This window comes from Falco peregrinus, chromosome Z (genome assembly GCF_023634155.1).
Source record: "Falco peregrinus isolate bFalPer1 chromosome Z, bFalPer1.pri, whole genome shotgun sequence".
Lineage (NCBI taxonomy): Eukaryota > Metazoa > Chordata > Aves > Falconiformes > Falconidae > Falco > Falco peregrinus.
The window spans coordinates 83,970,087-83,989,154 of NC_073739.1; the positions used below are offsets into that span (position 1 = coordinate 83,970,087).

The window sequence follows — 19,068 nt, forward strand, 5'->3', positions numbered from 1 at the left end:
CTTGATACTTGACCAATTGCAGCTGCAGCTGAAAAAGAGCTGCCCAGCAATAATTCCTCTGTGATGGAGCCTACCTGCGGTACTGCATGACTGAGCACTTATTGATCAAGATGTAGCAATCCCTGAATAAATCATATGCCGTGCCGTTAGCGAGGGTGTTGCTCAGCATCCTGCCATACAGACAATGCTTGAACACCTTCTTCTGTTTCTGAAGGCCTTATTCACTGACCCAAAGATTTGAGTGCTGCAGCTTATCTTTAGGACAAATGTTCTATACATAAGAATAAAAAAGATGGAGAGTCAGGCCCCATCTGACTTGAATAATAAGCTGTCTCACCTGTTTGATTACTGCTGATGACACTACCAGCCACACAATACAATTGCTAAATATCAGTTTTTTCCAGACAGAAAAGATCTCTGAACCATAATAAAGTGACTGTTGTCACTTTGTTGTTGTCACTCTGGTCAGCAGTCCTTCCCACGGCTTGCCTTCTCCAGAGCTCCGTCACACCCGCTGCTTGCAGCGTTATCAAGACAGGAAGGAGAAGATGGTGACATGCCTAGTTTGCCATGTGTTATGGAAGGAAAAACCTGCTCTGTTTTTCCCTGCTGCCACAACTAGTGGAGATGCTGAGCCAGCGTGGTCTCCAGTAGGGAAAGAAGAGAGGTGGGGGAAACCGTGTCCCTCTTGGGAGGTGCTGAGGTGGGCCCATCCCTATCCTGCCCCATCCCACCCACACGCTGGTCAGCATTAACAGACTACATTGTGGTCCCATCCTGATCACACTTTTACAGGAGGCAGAGGGCTTCTCTTCAGGCTAACCCTAAACGCTACAAGTGGTCTAAGAGCACCATTTACAGAGGGAGCCATTCATCAGTGTAGCGCCCTGAGATGTACATCTGAGATGAGCTTGGAGATGTTCAGAAAATATGGTGTTTGGTTGTTTGTGGTTTTGGTTTTTTTTCAAAAAATAGAGATACATTATTTGCTAGTATTAAAAAGCAAGATTGAAAATTGTGTAAACCAGAACAATGAAACAGCAATGATATTAATAGCTTGAGATATAGCCATAGAAAAAATATTATGGAGTGGATGTAACTTTTCGTACAATTAGCTGTTCAAGTGAGATGCGCTAACGCAAATATTTCCTGAGTACATTTCCTCTTGGAGCTGGCTTTCTGGCGGCAAGCAGTCAGCTCTGCGGTGAGCTCATCCAGCTGGGAAGCCTAAGTCCCTTCTAGCACAGAAGCTGCGTTCTGGACTCAGTGGAAACGGTCATTTTATTCAAGAGTTGGGTTTGGGTTCAGCAGGGGTTGGTTTAACCACATACGACTTAAAAACGGTTCTGCCATCTTCTCATGATTTGGCTTTGGAGTAGCAATTTTTTTAGTGTTCCTCAAAACTGCTCTTTGGGATGTACCTAGAATTGCACCAGAGTAGTAGCCTGACAATTAAACCTGTTAAAAAAAAATATTGCTGCTTGGGCTGCGGTAACATCCAAAGATCCCAGCGGGAATAAGCCATCAGCAGGACACAGCTGTATAGTCTTGGTCGTCTGATATTTACAACCTGCGTAAGTTCAAAAATACACAGAAAGTCATTAGCAGATATGGAGTAAAGTTCAGTCATTTTAAGTCCCCATCTACCATCACATACTTTGAGTTCTTATTACCTTTTCTTTTCAATCCGTATTGATTTTTTCATTACCTCAGACTGTGGCAGAGCCAACAGCTACAAATCCAAGTGGGAGTATTTCCAGTGTTACCTCTTAATAGCAGCTACACAATGTAAAAATATGTTCAGAGACCTAAATTCATTAAAATGGTTAACAACATCATCACAAACAACAATTAGGCGAAAGCAAAGATCAAAAGACTCTGTATCAGATATTTATTCTTCTGCTCGGTGAGCAGTGTCCACGGCTATTGGTGTTCAAAGCAAGCTTATTCCTGATGTTTCTCACGTATAAAATGAATGCAAATAGGATTTTATCCAAGGTTTCTCCAAAGTAACGAGACCCTAATTGGTTTTACTGGGCTTTAGAACCGATCTTCATGTGTAGCATAGTATTTGCCTTACTCTGGCATGGAATTCAAGAGCAAAAGATTGCAATGGGAATGCAGCATGGTGCATTAATCCGCTCCGTCTTAAAGGTCAATTGGGAGTCTACCTTCTGTCAAAAAAATAGGGTAATAATTGGATCTGTGGAAATAATCAGAGTTCTTGGGTGCTTCTGTTGTGCTGTATGAAGGCAAATAATCTGGCTGCTAGGCAGGGGATTGATGTGGGTGATGTAGACAGCAGTAGCAATGTGCTCATCTTCATCCATCCTTCAAATGAACAATCCATCCTCTCTTCCTGCAGGGACTTGAGAGAATTGCAGATTGATGGTTCTCATTATGTTTGCAAGCATGCACATCTTATTTTAGAAAAAAGTCTTCTCAAGCATGAAGCACCTTCATTAGACCACTTACCTTCAATATTTAAATCCCAACTCTAGCTTCTGATTTTAATAGAGTCATCACACCTTTCTCTTCAGTAATAGCTGGAGGATAACCTGAAATCTTTTATGTAATAACGGTTATGTAGGTCTCCAGGTTTTACAACTAAATCTTTGAGATAAAACATACCCATACAGTAAAGCCGTAATTTAATAGCCTTTTAATGCAGAGGCCATTATGCTGATGGTAGCTGATAAAGCTTTGTTATCCGAGAGCACCACTGCAGAAAATACCAAGGAGGTATTTGATGGCCAGCAGCAGTGGAGTGTCTGGCTTGCTTGTTTCTCCAAAGAGGTCAAGAGCCTCCCAAAAGAACTGTCCTTAAGGACACAATGAAAAGCGTTGGGCTGGGGAGGAAGTTCAGGCTTTGACAAACATGCTGAAAGACATTTTGAGGCTAAGGGTGTCGGTAAAAGCTTTTATTCTTACTTTGAGCGAAGCCCTGGCCAAGGATTTGCGCTAGAAAGCATTGCAGCCTCAGGTGCGTCCCTCAGTGAGACTCACCTGTTGGTTTGCATCTTCCTTGACTAGGACGAGGGCGAAGTAGCAACACGCTGGGATGCCTTCTGGAATGTGTGGGTGGCGAGGAAGGGTGGGATGGGCTCAGCTCTCACTCCTGCTCTACCCTGTTACAAACAGCCTCAGTGTCGCTGCCCTCCTTGAGGAGAATTTTAGTCCAAGGAGAGGAAGAGAGAGGGGTCTGCTGGGCAAGGAAGGCAACGGAAGAGCAGGGCCAGGGCAATGTAAAGAGCCTTGAAGGTGAAAACAAGGAAAATGAGCTGCAGATGAGCAAACTTTTACGAACCGTGGATGATTTTGACCTTGGTCTGATCCTGTAGTTGGGTTCCTATCCGCGGTGTTGCATTTTGTCAGTGTGATATTGCCATAGGAACAAGCAATGGGGCTGTGGAAATGAGGAGAAATCCTCATTTCCATTTTTCAAAACTGTTTTGCCACTTAGTAGGTTGTAATTACTTACATACTTTGACATTAATTATTATAAAATGCCTTGAGATTTGACTTGGCTCTGTAATTGCATGTTACTTGCACAATGAGTTCTGGTTGTTGCAGCAGGCTTTGAAAGAAACCAGGTCCTCTGGAGCATTTTGGATCCCAGTATAATAACTAATTCTGATAGCTGTGTGTCAGGAAAATGGTTTTCTTCAGCAGAAGGTTGAGTTTTTCCTAGATACCCGTTCCCTGCCATAAGCTGCATGATTAACTGTCATGCTGGGAAGCCATGCCGACTGGCACGGATACCCCGGGGATGCTGGACCAGCACCAACATGCTCAGATGAAGTTCCTGTTGTGATGGGGCTCTTTGCTATCCAGTTGGCTTCTTCCTTCCATGGTTCTGCTTGCAAATAACGTCAGCGGGCATTCGCACCAAGAGGAGAACTTTCTCCCAGTGCTGCTGCTCGGGGCCGTGGGGCAGGAGCTGGGAGAGGGGCCAGGAGGTGCCCCAGCGGGTCCCTGCTCCGGGGAAGGCTCAGCAGCAGGTGCTGTGCAGGATTTGGAGATCAAGGATGGTGTTTCCAGCTGGGTTGGCTCTTCCCTGGTGCACGGGGAAATGCCATCCACAAAGCACTGCAGCAGAGTTATGCTTATCAATCCTCCTTGTAATTAATTCTTAACTAGTTTGGCTTGTTGGGGTAGGCATAGTGGTCAGGAAGAGATTTTAAAGATTTGTTTATCCCCATTTCCATTCCCTTACAAGAACTAAATAATCTGGTTTCTTTGGGATTCTTATTTCCATCTTTTTAGACAGAAATATTTGTTATGTATTTTCAGTTTCTTTTTAAATGAAAATTTTATTTTCTTAAGCTTCTTAAAGTCTGAATGACGTGGTACAGTGTTGTGTAAACAGCAGCAGTGAGTTTCTCTCCACGACCAGGAGTCAGCGTTAGGTCACCAGCGATGCCTTCAGGGCGGGGGGGAGTGCGCAGTCTGCCTCTTGCTGGCGTCTTCTGTCCTTCCTCCTATGCAGCATCTTCTCCACTCGACACACTCCATAGAAGATATTCTGATTGTAGGCTACAGGACAAGGCTGTTTTGCATCTAACAGGTTTCAGTAGGTCTCAGTTCACAACTCACCTTTTCTTGCCGTTGTGGTACTGGTGATGCCAGCACTGTGGACCGTACACATCCTGAAAACTCCGACAGTGCCGTAATGATGATGCAGATTATACGTTTGGGTACCACACGTGTTTCCAGAGGGTTGTAGGAATAACGGGCTTTGCTCTTTGTCTCAACCTTTGTTTTCATTAATCCTTCAGCTGCCTGCTTGTGTTTCCTGGCATGGGAAGTCCACAACAGAGGTTGATCTTGAAAGCTTCTTTTAAGAAATACAGCAGAACATAGCGAGGTCGTCTTTTATATGAGGTTGACATGGAGCATTTAAATCTCTGAGGAACTGGCTTTGAATATAGGCTAATAAAGCAGCAACCCACCGCTTTGGCACACTAACCATTACCGCTGTCTCCAGGAAAAAACAATATTGGTGATAGGTTATGTGGAGATTAATTAAGTCCTTTCTTTGTCTCCAGCTTTTGCCCACTGTGACTAGAACAGTACCGTCATGCTGGACACACTGAGTTTCAATAGCCATAGCTTGTTTCAATCTCCACGTGATGTATTTATGTCTTTATGGGCTTTTAATATCTAAAAGCACATAAAGAGAAAAGACAGAAGGAGCTAAAAAATATTGTGGGTTTTGTTTTGTTGGGTTTTTTTAAGGAAGTTGTTTTGCACTTCAAATGGTTTTTAATTCGGCTGCCAGCGACTTTTGATGGGACTGTTCACACATCTCCTGCACCTTCTTGGAGGGTGGAGGCAAATGCTGGCCCTTCTGTTGAAAATGACCATACAAATATGAAGTGGGACATTAAAACTATATCCATAATAGTCTTTTTTTTCCCCCCCCCGCCCCGGCTCCGGATGGTTCTCTTGCAGCTGTTAACGAAGGCCCAGCACCGCAGCAGCCACCTTTGCTGCCGCAGACACAGCCTGAGCACTCCAACAGCGAGGATGCCCCAAGCAGAACCATCCCCACCGCCTGCGTCCGCCCTACGCACCCTCTGCGCAGCTTTGCCAACCCCTTGCTACCTCCACCCATGAGTGCAATAGAACCGAAAGTCCCTTACACACCGCTTCTGTCTCAAACAGGTAAGAGTGACGGGAGGAAGGGCTGCGGTACCACAGCGCGAGGCTGTTCTGTGCCTTGAAGCCAGATCTGCGAGTGCTGACAGAATGGAAAGTGGATATGTACATTTATATGATAATAATCCAGTATTTCATTCTGACAAAATGGAATAAAAATTCAGGACAAGGCAATAGCTTGAAATCAGAGGTAACAAGTAAGTGATAAAAATGAATTAAATGAGATGCCAAATTAATCACTTGGTCTTGTTTCCAGTCTCCTGTTATGCTACAGTAACTTGAACCAGTGCCAAACGCTTGACTCTTGTTTCAAGGCTTTGCCTTTTTGATAATGAAAGGACTATTTATGTATGCTGGAAAAGAACTGACTGCAATCCACTCCAGTGTGCAAGCTACTTAAAAATTAAATAGCAAGCGTGCAAGGAACAGAAAGGAAATTATTCTATATTTAAAATAAATTAAAAAAAAAAAAAAGGCTTTAGACCGGTGCCACTGTTGAATGAAGCTGCAGGCTGGTGTCAAGGCTGGATGAAATGGCTGCACGTGGCTGTAGGGGGACATTGGTCCATGGGTGGGGGGAACGGTGCCTTTCCAGCTGGTTTCTAGGTCTGTTTCCAGAGCAGCATCACTTCTGGAGAGCTGTTTTAAAAATTCCCCCTTGGCTCGAATGAGAACGTTTGGGCGATGTATCTGGTATCTGCTTTGTTTGTGAAGTGGACCCAGTGCTAGAAGTGTTCTTCACATGAACTAGTATTGTTTGAGTAGCACTGTTTGTCTTGGTGACCCTAGCTACTAGACCTATTAAGGGAAAAAAAAAAAAAAAAAAAAAAAAGGAGGGTTTGCAGACTGGTATCTTGTTTTAACTGTTTGCCTCTACTCCTTTAGCTTGGATAATCTCCAGTTTGGCTCAGACAAACTGGAGATTTCAGCTTCACTCTTCTATTCTAATGCAGCTTTGCAAGTGTAGCTTTCTTGCCATACAGCATATGTTAGGTCGATGTTAGCAACAAGCAAGCTACCAAAACATCTCTGCATTTTTACTGGAAGCACCTGCTATCCATCAGCAAGTAATCCAGTTTCTGACAGCAGACAGAAGTAGATAAATCCTTATTTATTGGAGAACGGCTTTTGCCAAATAGTGCTGCTGAATTATTTTTTATATATAACGGAGTCCATTCGTCTTTATGTAGTACCGCATTTTACTTTATGAGGATCCAATTCTACTTGTCTTACTCTAGCAAGTAAACCCAGTATCTTGAAAGGACTATTTGTTCTCTAAGTCAGTCGGAGTTTACATTTTAACCATTATAATTAGGAGGCATGGCAAAGAGAGAGGAACTCGAGGGCATGTTACTTGTCTTCATAAAAAATCCCATCATCCTGAAAAAGAAAATTGCCTTTTTTTTCAGTAAGTGATCTCACATAAGCAGATGCAAACAATGTGTCATTAGGCAAAATGAAGAGCTGAAAGTTTATGGCAATAATCTGCCATAAAGCAGTGGAAATAAATAAAGCAAATGCTAAACGGATGAAAAAATCTGGTTTTCTGGACTCTGTCACATAGACGAAAACATGTTGTTGGCTTATATATGGCGTTCAGACCTATTGTATTCACCAGTATACTGAAACCACATTTTTTACTTTTTAGAAATGTATATAACTTCATTTCTGCTCTGCCTCCGGCTGTTCGGAGGTGTTGGGGCTTATTTATTTCTCTCTATGTATGGTTGCTCTCGCTTTTCTCAATGTACTTGTCCCCGGAGTCGTTAGCCAGAGTGATGTTGCCTCCTCTCCCGATTTGTCATTGCAAGGCTTCCTTCGCGCAGGGTGCCCAGCTCCTGCACCTCATCCCTCCAACCCAGGCTGCTCTTCCGTACCCACTCCCAAATCCCGCTCCTCTGGAACCCAGATCTCTCTTCTTTTCACTCAGGGTGGGAGTGGAGAGAGAAAGGAATGAAAAAGGGATGGTAGTTCTGGGTCTTTAACGCTACCCATGGGCATGATGCCCCAGCCGTAGCTAGATAGCCACAAAAGGGAAATTTTGAGGATATTTGGGAACTTTTCAAGGCTTGTGAGGTATTTCTCTGTTGGAACAAGCCTCCGAGAAAAGATGACTGACACGTCCCTGCTCCTCCCTAGTCCCTGCTGGCCGAGCTCCCTGTGGACCAGCCAAGGTGGTTCCCTTAGGGACCATCGACGCCCATTATGCCCCACGTAGGGACATCTCAGCTTTAAAAGGCTCTTAGCAAATTCCCACGTTGGAATAACTGTTACTTTCCTTAACCTGAGAGATGGAATTAATTAATTTTTCATAACTAAAGACATTTTTATGTTTCCTATGGAATAAAGCAATAGAGCAAGAAGTGATGGACTCAACACTTGAACCAATTAAGCTACTCTTTACATTGCTGTTCTGTTTTTTTAAATGCATGTTAATCAGGTGTCGTATCCCTTTGGGTAGTCCATACCTAATGGAACAATCCTGCAGAATTTGGAAGGGGAGAAGACTGTAGAGGTTGATCTGGAGATTTCCAGCAAAGACTTCATAGTCCTGGAGCTAGTGCCTACCACTGGCCCTCACGCAGTGTTAATGTCAAAATTAATTTTTGGGTCTTGCTCAGGGAAGGGATAAGCACGGGGCTTTTTCTTGGCTTTGATTGACCTGATGCTAAAAGGAGGTGTCTCCTCTAATATTTGATCTATTCACTGTATCTCTGTAGTGGCAGTATAATTAGCTGTTAAACTCGTATCATATGGTTCATAAAAAAGACATACAGAGATCATTATTCAGTTGTGGGGGATTTTGCCATGAGGATATGAATAAGTACTGAAAAGGCTGTGCTCCTGGTTTTGGGTCATGACATCAGCCTAATCCAGAGCTAAATCTGCCATTTTTCTTCTTCTTCTTTTTTTTTTTTTTTTTTTTTTCCCCTGGAGCCCAGTAAATCTGAACTCTTCACATTAAGCCCTTCCTGTTGATCCTTTATAGGATAAATGATGGAGCACTTAAGGTTGCTGATTCTTAAGGTTACTTATTCTGAAGGCGTGAGAATCACTCCGTGGTACTTCCAGTCCACGCTGTGGCTGCACTTGCTCCTCTTTGCAAGTCATACACACAGGCATGTAAGTGATTTGACTTAGTCTCCTTTCAGGTTAAATAGAAAATGTTTGATGGAGTGTTGAGCTTATTGCATTATAGATCTGACATAAATTCCACAAATGGACAGGAAATTTTTTTTTATTTTTTTTTTTACCCTCGCAAATGAGAATTCCTTTTAGGTCTTGATGATCAGCTGCACTTTAAATGAACCTGAATTAGGAGGTAATTTTTCTTCTCCAGAAGCAAGTGTGAGGTGGTAGAAAATACCTCCTGCAAAGTGGTGTTTTTTATATTCTGTCATAGTTTTAAAACTTCAGCTTTTTCAGGCTCCTGTATCTTTTGTGAGGTTGTAAAAATGCTGAATTTTTTTTCTATTGTTACTCCACAAAAAAAAAAAAAAAAAACCAAACCAAAAACAGTTGGAAATCTAAGCTGTCATCTTCTCGGTCTTCCTGGAATCACTTAGTGAAACCCCAGAGCTAGAAACCACTTTTTTATACAGCAAAATCGAGCTTTATTTTCCTTCCCGCTGCTGAGCTGGGAGGGATGCCCCAGCTGGCGGTGGGCTGGGTGCCCAGGGGAAGGCTTGCACTGCAGATGAGCTGCTCAACGTTTATTTCTGTGCCATTTGAGGGAAAAAATAATATATAAAAAAAAATAAATTTTGTCTTTTCAAACTTGGCTGGCTTAGGGTGAGGTGAAGGAATCTGGCAGTAAACATCCCTGTGTAAAAAGCAGCAGCTGGATATTGCTTGGAAGTTAGAACAAAACCTTCCCGCATCCAGGCTGACCACCACACAGTTTTCATTACCAAATGGGATAAGAAAGCCTGGTAAGAAAATGAGCTCCATGAGGTATTTTTTTTGTGCTGCCATATTTTTTTTTCTCCCCTTTTCCCTAAAGCCATTGTAAGAAAAGAACCAGAAAAACAAGATAAGGCTGGAGGTTTGCAAAGCCGCCGTTCAAACCACACGCTACCAGTCAAATAAATAAGGGATGAAGTCAAGAGGAATAAAGGATATTTGGGTATTAAGCAGTGACTCCTGGGCCATCATAATCCCAAAGAGCAAGGGTCTGGGACCTCGGCGGGGGCTGGAATTATGGTGATACTTGGAAGGGTGGATATAGACTAAGTACAGCAAGGCTTCCCATCGTGCTGGTAACAGAGTGTGCCTGACAGGAGCAGTGGTAAAATCCCGGTTACACGTGTGTCTTGAAGATGGGATCTCCAGTGGAGGGTTTAGAGATGGAAATTCCAAGAATAAAACTTGTGGCTGCAAATTAGGCAAATTTTGGAGATGTGAACTTCGATCCCTGTGGTGCTAGGCTTATACATTTAATTGCTATCCATTTTTTAGAGAGTTTAATCCCCCTTCATGCAAAGTGACGATTTAATTGGTAAGTGGTATTCTGGACAATCAATTCGCTCTAATTAATTAGCCGTATAACCAAATTCTGGAGCTGTCTTTTTGGGGTTTTTTTTGGTTTTTTTTAAGTTTGCCGTTCACAGTAAAAGAATCCCAGCACAATATAAAACACAAATGAAAACCTAAACCTATTGCTTCTAATTTGAGTTCAGTCATTGAATTTAAAGGCAACTAAGAACTCTTTTGTTAATAGGGTATAAAAATCCTTCTGGCATAAGGGTGGGGTTTTTTCATGTTTTCATGATGAGTGTAAATGAAATTATGGACTTCTCTTTATCATAGTTTACAGTAAGCAGGGTCTATAAATTCACTGCAAATATGGGAATGATTCATTCTTGAACCTTTTTTTCTGAATTCCTAGCTTTTTGCACTAGTAACTCCCATGATCAAAATAAAATTATTCTTTTTATTTCATAAGCCTTTACCTGCCAGCCCCCCCCAGGCCTCAGTTTTGAAATGTTTTTTTTCTTCCACATTTCTTTTTCTGAAAACAAGCTTTCTCCATTCAGGTGGGAGATGTATTGCCACACAAGTGTCACAAAAGGGCTGGTCCTGTCTGTTAGAGGAAAGTGGCCCCAGTGATTAGCGTGTAGATAACTTGAGACACCTGAGTTGTCTCATTAAAATCCATGGGACTACTGGAAGGTGTAAAGTGAAGTGTGGATTTAGGTGCTTGTCTGGATAAGTGAACTGATTCTCCTTTGGTATAAATGATCTATTTTGATACAAGGTAGCAGTCAAATAATTTAAAAAAATGTATTTATCTGGATAATTCATACTGTAAATTCATAGAAAGATGTAAGGATGGACCATTTGTTTTCCTGTGTTTCATCAGCAGAGATGTAAAGCTTTTTCCTCCACGTGTATAATTGCTCCGTATTAATTTGGGACTGTGCATTACTGCTGAGCCGTTGCAGTCAGCCAGTCACTTTTGCCCTAACCCGCGTTTATCCCACATGATATTTCCAGCAAATAGATTACAAAGTTGAAAAGCAGCTGAGAAGACAGAGATCGAACCTCTCTCATATGTCCCCATGTTTCAGCAGCCTGTGTTGTTTTATTCTGGAATTGTCCTTTCCCAGGTCACTGTTCTGATACCTGTTTTGAAGCCATAGCCCATAAAAAACATGTGAAGCTCAGCAGTGCAGTCCCAGGGCTTGCTCGGTACCCTATTCTGAAGAGTAATTAAATGACGTCTTTCTCTTTTGTGTTTAATTTATCTTTTTACTTTTTCTCCTACTATCCAGTATTTCTAAACTAAACTTTGCCTCTTTCTAGGAGGCTTTTCCGTGCGTTGATTATCACCACAAAAAATCATTTTTAGAGACTCATTTTCTTGAGGAAAGATTTATTTTTTTTCCCATCTGAGTCTTCAAATAATGTTTTTCATAGAGTTAGATGTTCTGTCCCCCCGAGAGGCACCGTCTTAAACAGGAGCATCCTGCCACGGAGCTACAGGCGACTTCACTTCTACCTGTTAGTCTCATCTTTATGTTTCAGCTTTTAAAGTCACTTAAACTGACACTGTTATTACTGGTAGAAACAGCAACTAACCTGTAGAGTGGCATTTGATCCTATTGTGATTTTTTGTTGTTGTTGTTGTTGTTGGACATTTATGAGAAAATTACCTCTCATAGTGCCAGATAAGCAGTATACCCCATCAGCTCTTAATTGATTGATTAACAGGGCAAAGATCTGGCTTGCTGTTGCTGTACAGCGCTCCTTCCCCACGCTGCAAGTTCAGACTGCCAATCTCCTTACTGTCAGAAGCATCGGGAACGGATGAAATTCTGAAATAGTTTTAATTTTCCAGCTCGATTGCTTTCAGTTTTATGAGCTGCGACATCTCTCTGTGGGAGCAGCCTTGCAGATCCCTCCATGCCTGCAGATGGGCATTGCCAGACACAGCTCTAGTTGATGGCACAGGTAGTTTTCGCCTTTTGTCCTGTTGGGTAGAAAAACCTGTGGAAAAGCTATGAGATGCAGGGCCAGCAAAGATTGTCCTCGTTTATGTACAAGTCTGATGTTACCTTCTGGTTTCTGCAGTTGTTTTGACTTCTGTAGTCTCATTATACAGGGTTCATCTTGGTACGCCTCATCCTCCAAGAACCAGTTCTGATGGGAACAAAGGCTTTTTGCACCCCAGGAGACAGATCCATTTCCATCCGCCTCCTCAGACCAGATGATCTTCAGCTTCAGATCCCCTTCACAGCTTTGATGGGTGCCCTGTCTGTTGGGTTATTGGATACGAGAATCTACCCGCATCCCCAGTTTGGAAATCCTCTGTTGAAGTTTCCATATTGGTTTTATGAGACACGCCTAGAAATACCTTGCGTGATCCAAAATGTGTTTTTTTGCTTTGTTGAAAATCCTAAACCAACAACCGAAAACCCCCGAGTTTTAGATTAATCAAATATTGAGCAGAACATTTTTTCAACTCTGAAATCAATAGACTAGAATGGCTGCAGGTTTAAAACTGCAGCCGGTTAGCAACACAGCACATCTTACTGCAAAACCCTCTTTTCAGAGATTCCCCGCTGTCCTGCCTGCTGTCCCACATGGTGGTTGATGATGGTTGTAAGCGTTTGCCAAGAGCAGAATATTAGGAAGATAAAAACATTTTTTTTAAATTGCTACTGCGGCCACTTTCTGGGGTTTTAGCCAAGATGTATCCTTCCTCAGCCCGGCTGGTGGTGATCTCCGGCAAGAACACGTGGATGTAGCAGGCTTGATCCACATCTAGCCGAGGTTAATGGAAAAAATCTCCTTGCCTTGGAGTTTTGCATTACCACCTTGCGAAACCAAATTACTGCAATCTTTCTGAGAAGGGCAGGGCTTGCCGGCAAAGCTGATTCCATCACATTTTCTGTTCCATATGTAGATTATCATATAGATCCTTCCTCTTTGTCACTAGCACCTAGTAAACCCTCTCAACACTTTGTACCGTTCATTTTTTTTCCTGCGTGCAAACCCTTCAGCTGGGACAGAGCTTTCCCAACAGGATCTTCCCACCACTTTCTAAAACACTGTTGCTGTTTGCCTTGCTGCTGCCAAAAATTGCTTCCCTCGTAAATCCCAAGGTGGTTGCTGACTTCTCTGAGGCGCAGTACAGGCTTGGAATCAGAAGCGTACAGGCTTTTCTCTTCCTTCAATCCTTCGGTTACAGCTGACAGAATTCATGGCAAAATGTCCTATTCCTTCTTCTCAGAGATCTGACTTCTTCCCAGCTAATTTTAGACCTTTGATGAGCAGGTGTCTGCTCTGTGCCCATCACATCAGCGCACCGTGCAGCCAAAGGGGAGAGAGAGGATCTGCTGAAAGGTAATTCATCCAGCTTCTCAGCAGGCTTGGGAAGGTGCTTCTTCCCCTGGATGATTGAGGGAGGTGAAAGAACCAACAGCAGCTTATCCCTCACTTTTAAACACCTGAAGTTCAGCTGGAGGGATGGGAGACATCGTCCAGCCTTCTTGCTTTGAAAATCTGGAAGTGCGTGAGCAGCAGATAGGCAGAAAGGTCCCTACAGTTCTCTTCATGTTGCTCCAGCTCCAGCGATTGCCAAGCTTTTGCGAGTAATGGATTTTGTAATCGTACAGCTGTTTTACCTATCAGAATATTCAGAGTTGGTCCTAGATGCAGACCTTGAGGAACTCCGCTGCTAGCCGTCTTCTACTCCAGCGTCCTCCATCCAGCCTGGCTTCTTGCCGTTTGTCCCTAAACTAGCTCCTTTCGGGTTTTGCATCCATCTCTCTTTTCTCCGCTCTTAACTCCTTTTTTCCACGTCACCATTTTGCATCATCATCCAGAACGCCTGTGACACGTGAAGCACGTAAGGATTGTTGGTCATGAGGCTGGATACAAACCCCACATCCATTGCGCGTGAACACAGCATCTTCTGCTGCTGTCGGAGCTTCCTGCAGCTGGGGACTGGGCTGTGGAAACCCTGCCAGGCGAAGAGCAGGAGCCCCAAGCCCTCTCCCTGAAACGAGTTGTTCTCCCCTGGCTGAGGACATCACCTCGTGTCCCACTTGACTCAGCTCAAAATAACGTAATGCCAAGGAGCTCACCCAAAGCATCTTTATCAAGAGGATGGACGCGAAGGCTCTGTTCGTTTTCTTCACTGTCCATCATGATAATGTATAGATATGTGCAAATGCATATGGATTTAGGAAATGGCTTCTTTTTGGCTGGGTGCAGGACTGTGGTGATGTGCAGTGCTCCCGGAATACCAAGGATGGTAGTGCAGTGAGTTCAGCGGCAGCCTGGGAGAGGCGGCGGTAGCTGCAATTTGCACCTCGTAGCCATATATTATCTGACTAATGAGCCATTGAAATGTTTAATAACCCCACGGAGAAAATGAAACTTTTAAATGGTAAATCTGTGCTGGGGCTGCTCAGAGTTACACCTGAGTATCGGTATTGTTGTCTGCCTCTTGCAGCACCACTTCCAAGGTTTCCTCTTTTTTTCATTTGGAAGGCTCCCGCGGAGTTGGAGAACATTAGAAACCAAAGCGATTTTAATGTAATTAGCTGCTCATTTGCATAAATTAGTTTACTTACAACCTTCTGCTTCCAGAATTCTCTTTGAGAGGCTTGCTTGGTCTTTTTAATGTCCTTTGGGGGAAGAGGGCTCAACTGTTGGACTAATTACGTATTACAGGCGTCACCGTGAAGACAGTCCTCGCTGCAAAGCGTTCACTGAAGACCTTGCAATAGGCACAAGGAGGGTTTGCTCAGCTTCATATCAGTTATGAGCATTATGACTTGCCTGTTGCTTTTGTGAGCTAAAGGGCAAAAAAGATGCACAAACCAAACTTACTAATCATCATTATGGCTTCTCATTAACAATATCCAGGAGGGAACATCTGTCTTTGTGCAGAAGAGTGGGTCTTCAAGTCCAATTACTACAATTGATGAGTTGCATACAAGAAACATGATTTTTACCACGGGAATTAGAGGATTACAATAGCAACATACGCTGCATTCCACGTGAGCTCCTCACCACCACATCAGATATTTACTTCCCCACCAGCCCATGAAAATCAAACCAGTCACAATGCAAAGTCACTTGTATAAAAAAAAAAGCCTATTTGGGTCCATTATCTACCCAATAAACAGCATGGATGCCATGGTGGCTGTACCTTCTCCTTTATTTTTCACATCATGGCGATGTCCCAGGATGCAATTGAGATTCCCTCTAATGGGAATTGAATAAATTCCTTTTCAGCAGGGCACGCAAGCGCTGCAGGAACAGAAGTAGCAGCATAGCTGCCAGCTGCAGGGGCCATAGCTGCCCTTTTCTTCTTTGCTGAGCACTGCAGGTGTTTTCAAAGCCCTGGGTGGGGCGGAAAAAATTGTTGAGGGGGTACAGCCTGTATACCAGGCAGCTCAGAGTTGGTTTGCCTGTGATGGTACTGTCCTTCTGCTCTTGAATTTTCCAAATCGGGCTGTTTCATTTCTCCATGTGCAACTGTGGGGTGCATACGGGGAGTGTCGGTGTGCGCGTCTTCTCCCCACATGCTTCTTTGGAAATAAGCTTTATTTGGTAAGAAATGGAAGTGGCAAACAGTCCCTTTTTTTTAAAAAAAAAAACAAAACACAACTTATTTGAATGTGCGGCACTTAGAAGATGGAGTCTCTGGGGATAGCTGTATCGGCTGCTTTTACCCTGAGATACAGGAAAGTCTGAAGGCTGGTTAATTAAGAAGTCTTATAGCTATTAAACGGGGGCTGGAAGAGCAAGAGTATCTTTGTGGGGATCTCTTCTAGCTTCTATTGAGCTTTCACAGGTTCATAGCTTCAGCTAAATGGGAGTTATCTGCAGGTCTCTGCCTCCATCTCGCAGCTCTTTACTGGGACTCACTGTTAACGAACGTGCTGCTGGCAAATGGCTTTTCCTCTGGTTTTCCATTGCGTTTTCCTCTGCCTTCAACTCATTAAAACTGTGAGCATGATTCTTTGAAACAGGGGAAAATTAACCAATGGCTTTTGGCTGCTGGCTGGAGCCATGGGGGTGCGGAGGGCTGTGGTGGCTGCAGGGATCTGGGGGGATCTGGGGGGCGAGAGCCACGGCAGCGGCTGCCCATCTTCCCACACTGGCATTACCGTTCAGGCAGCGCTACTGCAGGCTCCGGAGCCTTGCTTTCGTGATGTGGTAAATGGTCTGTAAGAAAAGAGAGGCAACCAGGTGGGCGCCTCGTGATGAAGGGATCGGGCGAGGTGTTAGATAGTCCCGTCTTGCCTCCCTTTGCCACAACAGGGCGGGCCAGATGATCTGGTGAGGTCCCTTCCTCCCCAGGCTGCTCTGTGATGCTCTGGGGAAAACAAATGGGTGGGGAAAACAGATTCCTGAATAGATGTTTTGGTTTTGCGTGGAAACCGGTGTGTGTGTGTGTGTGTGGCTGTTCTGAGAGGTGGGTGTTGGTGTTGGTGTCTGTCTCGGGTGGATTGAGACATCTCCCAGGCTCCTGGTTCCAGTGTCTCAGCTCCAGAGCTGTGGGCATCCTCGTACAAACCTGTCCTGTGGCTGGTCCCTGGGACAGCCCTTCCTCTGGGCACGGTTTATGGCTGGAGTGGCTCAAGACCCTGTTTTTCTCTTTCTGGTCCAATTCTGATGCCATGGCCAATAGCCGACTTGACTTACTGATGCCTTTTAATAGGTCTAGTAACCATGATCAGCTACTAAACCAATGGCTGTTGTTAATTGTCATTATTATGGTACACATTTTCGTAACAACAAAAAATCACGGGGCTTGCTGAAGGTCATAATGGAGGCTATATATAGAAAAAAGGTTCTTTATTTGTGATTCATCTCCTGGATGTCAACAGGAGTCAAATGAACAGAATAAAAATTGTGCCTAAGTCCCGTGGGAGAGGAAACCTGCGCTGTGAGACTTACAGTGATCCCTTGTGGGGATCTGCTGTGCCAAAGGGGATCCGCTGTTCCCTGGTGGGGGTGCGGGGGGGGATCTGGCAGCGTCCTGCCCGGCGAGTATCAGCACATCTAAAGAGACAGAGGTGAAACTGGCCTGAGGGCACAAGTAGGCGTCAAAGTGGTTTAATGTCCATAGAGGGGAAGTCGGAAAAATAGATTTGGGGGACCTAGGTGGCTGAGAGAAGAGCCAAAGGCACTGGCTGCGATGCGTTCGGCCTCACGCTGGGAGCGCAGCGATGTCTGAGCCGTAGCTTCAGGGCAGCAGGGTTATGCTGGCAGCGAGCAAGCTGGGAGCTGCCATCCTCTTTTTTGGCCTTGAATCTATAATGCATGAGATACTCGATCTCAGGTTGGCTTTATCAGGCAACGCTGATTTTAAAACTATCCCTGCGTACCCCAACTCTTTGCCTTGTGTGCCTCTGTTTCCACTGATGGCTCTCACGTCTCCTGCAGCGTCTTGCCTAGAGCTTGTGCCGTGCAGAGGCGTATTGCCCAGGACAAAGGTTTTATTCTTTGATGTTTGAAACTATTGAGAGAGAGAAAGAATTGTTAATTTCCTCTAGGAGAGAGCTGAGACCTCTGGGTTGATGCATCTTTAAAGGGCAGCTCAGGCAGTCCTGCGGCTCCGTGGGGCGGGCAGGAGGGGCTTTGGCAGAGCTCTTAAGAAGGGAGATCCCTTTCAGTCAAAAAAATAGATATATTTTTATTTTTTTTTTCCTTCCTTCTGAGCTGGGGTAAAAAGTCAGAAAGAACTAATTTTTATTCTTATTTTTTTGGACAAAGTTGAAATACAATTTTTATCTTAGCTTGTTCAGTGACCCACCTGGAGGGCTGCTCTCATCTTGAGGGAGTTAAAAAAAAAAAAAAGTAAAACACTAGGGGAGAACCACAGAAAGGAGCAAAAATAGTGGAGGACCACAGAAATAGCTGCCGTTCCCCCAACCCGGCCACCACTCCATGCTCTTCACTCTCACTGTCTCCCTCAAACACCACACGGAGTTGGCAGTGCCCTGCCTGGCAGGGACCACCAAGCCCAGGTTTTCTTCCTGGAGTGCAAGGTTTGTAGGTATTATTCCAGGCATTATTCCCAGGAAAATGGAAGTTTCCATGTGAATACTTGTGCTGCTGCAGAAGAACAGATGTTGTCAGAAAGTAACGTCGACAGCGATCGCAAACGTGCTGCCTCAGAGCTCTGCTGGGTGCAGCAGTGGGGTTCGGACCGGCGGGGTTTGGAATCTAATGGAAAAGTTTTTAGAAGGCATTTGTGTCGGTTCTGATGCTCCTCCAGGAAGAATTACCGGGAAGCCTGCCGGGGAAGGAGGCTGTACGGTTACGACCGAAACCACAAACAGTCGTGATTGAACCAGCTGCATTTCACCCACCCCACCCCCCATTTCGCTGCCATCCCTTTTTGTCCTTCCTACAGGTTCTCAGTATGACTTTTATTTTTTTTCCAGGGCCTAACCACCCCAAGGCTCAGGTGAAGACGGCGTCCCTTGGCTTGGCAGGGAAGGCCAGGTCACCCCTGCTGCCCGTCTCGGTGCCCACGGCCCCAGAGGTGGCAGAAGAAGGCCACAAGACGACGGAGGACTCCGCCAACGTAAGAACCGGCGCCCCGAGCTCGCGAGGCTCCTCACCATCCTGTTAGAGCCTCTGAGCCCCAATCTACAGATTAATTTTGAGACAACGGTCTGTCCCTCCTTGCCTCGGGTATTACGCTGCAGCTGAAGGCTCTTAGAAAGCCAGTAACGAGTTCGGGCAGCCGGTAAAACTTTGCGAGTGGCTTTAATAGACTTTGGCAGCCGTGATACGTGGGAGAAGCGAGTGCTTCAGTTCTGTGTGAATATTATCCATGGGACAGCTCGCACCGCCTCTCTTGAGCGCCCTGAGATAGCGGGGGATGAGAAGGAGGGGGTGAGAAGTGTGATAAGGGAAGAAAATAATTTTGGC

At 44.6% G+C, this 19,068-nt stretch overlaps 1 protein-coding gene across 1 annotated transcript in view; it reads left to right on the plus strand.

The window, feature by feature from the left end:
- DCC (DCC netrin 1 receptor) overlaps nucleotides 1-19,068 on the plus strand; it is a 558,365-nt gene that overhangs the window by 533,683 nt on the left and 5,614 nt on the right. Inside the window, exons 27-28 of the mRNA XM_055791107.1 lie at nucleotides 5,455-5,667; nucleotides 18,576-18,718. Of these exons, the coding sequence (XP_055647082.1) occupies nucleotides 5,455-5,667; nucleotides 18,576-18,718 (356 nt within the window). The remainder of the gene's footprint in view (nucleotides 1-5,454; nucleotides 5,668-18,575; nucleotides 18,719-19,068) is intronic.